This window comes from Penaeus vannamei, chromosome 13 (genome assembly GCF_042767895.1).
Source record: "Penaeus vannamei isolate JL-2024 chromosome 13, ASM4276789v1, whole genome shotgun sequence".
Classification (NCBI taxonomy): Eukaryota; Metazoa; Arthropoda; class Malacostraca; order Decapoda; family Penaeidae; genus Penaeus; species Penaeus vannamei.
In genome coordinates, this window is record NC_091561.1 from 16,553,405 (window position 1) to 16,558,404 (window position 5,000).

Consider the following 5,000-nt stretch of genomic DNA (forward strand, 5'->3'; position numbering starts at 1 on the left):
ATATATATATATATATATATATATATATATATATATATATATATATATATATATATATATATATATATATATATATATATATATATACGTGTGTGGGAGTATGGTGTTATATATATATATACATATATATGGATGTGGTATATAATATATATATATATATATATATATATATATATATATATATATATATATATATATACATATACATATATGTGTGTGCGCGCGGGTGTGGGTGTGTGTGTGTTTGTGTGTGTTTCTGTGTGTGTGTGTTTCTGTGTATGTGTATGTGTATGAGTGTATGTGTAGGTGTATGTGTGTGTGTGTAGGTGTGTGTGGGCGTGCGTGTGTATGTGCGTGTATGTGTGTGTGCGTGCGTGTGTACGTGTAGGTGTGTGTATGTGTGCGTGCGTGCGTGTGTAGTGTAGGTGTGTGTATGTGTGTGTGCGTGCGTGTTTTTTTAATACTATTTAGTTGATCATAGTTTGATTTGTTTACACAGTACCGTATGTGATTTGTCTCTCCATCCTAGACATGGAATGCAGGGTCCGACACGTCAATTCCTCAATTATTCCCACTGGACAATGGAATGGGGTTTAGCTGCCTGGTGTTTCCGTGCGTCCGATCTCAGGAAGCACAAGCCCGTACCCTGAACTCCGGTCACCTCCGATTCGCCAAATTCCTTCTTCATTTTAATCAGGCGTTGCTTGTTGCCTATTTTTACATTTGCTGTGTAGTTGTGATGCCTATATATGATATCTTTATTACATAAAAAGAATGCATTCAGCACCGCTTTTTTCTCTCTAAAAGTCTTTCCCAACCTTGGGGTTGCTAAGCATTTTTCCTGGGGTCGCTAAGACCGCAAAATATCAGACATGGTCAATTCTCAATTATGAGATGTTTTCGGAATAGACGTATTTACATATTGACTAAGAGCTAATGGTTAAATTTTGTCTGATTATTGCACAATGATTTAAATTGTAGTCAAAAAGAGAAAGAAAGAAAGAAAGAAAAAACACACACTAAATTCTGATATAACTGATATTAAAGAAAAAATATAATCGTAATTGTGAATTTTGTTTATGGAGTTATTCATATGTTAATGAGTAATATAAATATGATCATATAATATAAAAATATGATATAAGCCTGTACATTGCAGAACAGACTGGGGCGCGGTCATGTCTGGAGGTGCATGGTTGGGGATGCCTGAAAAAAAAGGTCTGGAACCGTTGCTCTATAGAGACTCCAAAGTCAACATTTTCTTTTCGTAAACCCTTGTGCCGACGAAGGATTAAATTTGCGTGGCGCGACTGTGAATCGAAGGAAGACCCAAATCTTTACACGGCAAAATATGTCAATAGTGTTTATGTTGTTTAGAAACAATAGACCAGGGACGACAAGCATAATCTGTGATTGAACTAGCTAGATATTCATGAATCTCATTATGAGCGAAACACATGCATTGCTTGTTAATTGTGCCCTACAATGACTGTAAACGCTCCATTCACCATTTCTTTGTATTTTAAAGAGTTTTCGGGATAGAACGAAAATTCCGTACGGATCATAATCCATAACATCCAAATACGTGGAAGAGAGCGTCTTTCGAATTACCAGTCCACCTAACATTGTAGTATAAAGCATTGCCTAGGTATGTGTCTCGCTTTGAAAAAGGTATGAAAATACGTGTTAGTAGACCAATGAAAACATAAAGAAATCTACAATTGATAAGTCACTCGCTGACTTAACAAGTGAAATTGCAGATAGGATTATTCAATTCCGAAGAAAACGGGAAAGCAGGAATGGTGAGACTTGTGTAAATGCCTTGATAGGGTAATTATTGGCAATGACTTCATCTTCCTCGTCTCTTCATGTCATTTAGAGATAAAAATGCGATGCATGACCACTATGTAAATATGTTTTATATATTTATCATATCATTATTATTTCATTATTGTTATTATTATTATTATTATAATGATAATACGCAAAGCGTTTAATATCAGATAATGAACATTTTGTGATAAAGAGCAAGAAATACAGGAAGGATATTGAGAGCATGGAGAAAAAGAGGAAGAAGGATTGCAGGATTGAGAATTAGGAAGATGGAATGGTAATAATGATAATGATAATAATGATAATTATAATAAAGATAATAATATAAACAATGATAAGAAAATAATAGAAAATAATATAAGTAAAGATATAAACAGTAATAAGAAATTGATAAATAATGATGAAAATAATGATGATAGTAATACTAACAATAATGAAGATAAAAGTGATGATAATAATGACAATAGTAAAAAGGGTAATCATAATGATAATAATGATAATAATAATGATAATGATGATAATAAGGGTGATAATAAAAGTGATAATAATGATAATAATAAGAATGACGATACTGATAATAATGATGATATTAATAAAGAAAATAATAATGATGATTATAATGATAATAATGATAATAATAATGATAATAATAAAATGATTATGATATCAATATTGATATCAATAATGATAATATAAACAATAATGATAAAGTAATTATTTACTAAATACATAAATTAATAATGGTAAGAATAATGATAGTGATAATAATCACAATGATGATGACAATAATATTGATGATAATAATGAGAATGATAATAATGATAATCACAATAATGACAGTAATATAAACAATGATAATAAAAGAATAGATGAATAATGAATAATAATGAGAATGATGATCATCATCATAATGATAATGATAATGATAATGATAATAATAAAATGAAAAAAAAATTATACTGATGTAAACAATAACGATAATGAAATGAATGATAAAATGAAGGATAATATTAATGATAATAATAATGAGGATGATAATGATAAGGAGGATAATGATAATTGTAGTAAGAGTGATAATAATGATAATGATAATAATATTGATAATGAAAATAAAAACAATAATAATAATGAAAATAATTTTAATAATAATGGTAATGATGATAATAATGATAATGATAATGAGTAAAATAATAATAATGATAATGATAATCATAATGCTGATAATAATAGTAACAGTAATAATAATTTTGATAATAATGATAGTAATAATGATAATAATAATGATAATAATGATAATAGCATAAACAATACTAATTAGATAATTGATAAATGAATAGATGATAATAATAATAATGATGATGGTAATGGTGATAATAATAATCCCAAAAATATAAATAATGGTGATAATAACAATGATGATAATAATAACAATGATAATGTTGATGGTAATAATAATAATAATACTAATGATAAAAATAATGGTGATGATAACAATGATAATAATAACAATGATAATGATGATGGTAATAATAACAATAATAATAATAATAAAATACTAATGATAATGACAATAGTAGCAATAATATTTATATTGCCCATAATACTAATAAAATAATAATCATAATAATGATATCAAGGGTAATAACAGTAATGGTAACAACAATAACAATATCAGGGATATTAGTAAATATGATAAAACAAACAAGATCATGATGCTAATGATAATACTATTGGCATTGAGAATGAAGGTAAGAGAGTATGAATAGAAATGATAAATAAAACATTTCCTTTATTTCTTCGGCTCAGGCGGAGTGTGACCCGCACCGACGAGGCACTGTCAGGGAGCGCTGACTCGGGACAGTCCGACGCGCCTTCGCTCGGGTCGGCTTCTATTCCGGGCTATTGTGGCGACTCCTGTGTACGTGTGCAAGCATAGCGTGCGTGCATACACACATGTGCACACATGCACACACACACAAACGCGTGTATGTACATACACACATACATATACATACATAAACACATATGTGTATGTGTATGTGAGTGTACTTGTACGACATACTCGCATACAATTATAGAGAAATACGCATTTATATCCATGCAGATGTACGTAAGTATGCCATATGAGTATAAGACTGTGTCCCCGTATGCGGCACAGAAACGGTTGGTGTCATTATCAATGGAGACGATTAGAGCAAAAACTAACCAGACCGCAACAGCAAGATGCAAGGGTAGCGGTGATGGTGCCACCTTGACCCTGGCACCTCCACGTGGTATATAAAGCAAGGCACGAGAGGCCAGCATCACTCTCATTCGCGACACCCTCCACCATCATGAAGTTCGTAAGTCTCATATTTTCCAAATGTTAGAGAAACATTTCTCGATCCATAAGCTTTAAAGCAAACCTATGATAACGTGCATGTATTTACTTGAATCATCTGATTAAAATCTTTTAGTTTGTTATCATGAGAATTGTTAGTCTTGGATATTTTTCCAAACACACAGCAGGTAAAAGCAACTTTCTCCGCGTAGAATGTTTCTGTGAATATGTAAGAGTAGCTTTAGCAAAATCATTAACACAGTAACATTCAAACTTTCCAGTTTGTATTCGCCGCAGTTGTATCAGTCTGCTTGGCTGACAAGCTGCCCAGTCACTTCGGCTATGCCTCTTCTCGTGAACCTTCTTCAGCCTTCAGCCACAGGTCGCAACCTGCATCTCGTCCTTCCTTTTCCGCCCCAAGACCTGCTCCCCAGCCAACCTACTCCGCCCCAAGATCTGCTCCCGGACCAATAGTGCCCATCCTTGTGGACGACCGCGTCCACCCCGACGCCGCCGGCGCTTACAGCTTCAATGTTGAGACCGGTGACGGCATCTCACGCCAGGAAAGTGGATCGCCTATTCCCGCCAAGGAGGGTCCCGTCACGGCCATGTCCGGATCCTACTCGTGAGTGTCACTGTTTGCTATTGCAATGGTCCTTTCGCAAAGACTGTTCATTGTTCTTAACGTAATGTTTCCCTTTCCATTTGTTTACATTTGCCATATCCTCCTTTTCCAGCTTCACCCTTCCCGACGGACAAAAGTTTGAGCTTCGCTATGTGGCTGACGAGAACGGCTTCCAGCCTGATTCAGCCTTCCTGCCCGTGGCCCCAGCCTTCCCTCACCCCA

At 33.6% G+C, this 5,000-nt stretch overlaps 1 protein-coding gene across 1 annotated transcript in view; it reads left to right on the top strand.

Annotated features, from left to right (window-relative positions):
- Positions 1–4,103: 4,103 nt before the first annotated feature.
- Positions 4,104–5,000, top strand: part of LOC113811427 (endocuticle structural glycoprotein SgAbd-2-like) — a 1,122-nt gene continuing 225 nt past the window's right edge. Inside the window, exons 1-3 of the mRNA XM_027363165.2 lie at positions 4,104–4,175; positions 4,435–4,778; positions 4,891–5,000. The exon at positions 4,891–5,000 is cut by the window's right edge and continues 225 nt beyond it. Of these exons, the coding sequence (XP_027218966.2) occupies positions 4,167–4,175; positions 4,435–4,778; positions 4,891–5,000 (463 nt within the window). The 5' untranslated portion in view covers positions 4,104–4,166. The remainder of the gene's footprint in view (positions 4,176–4,434; positions 4,779–4,890) is intronic.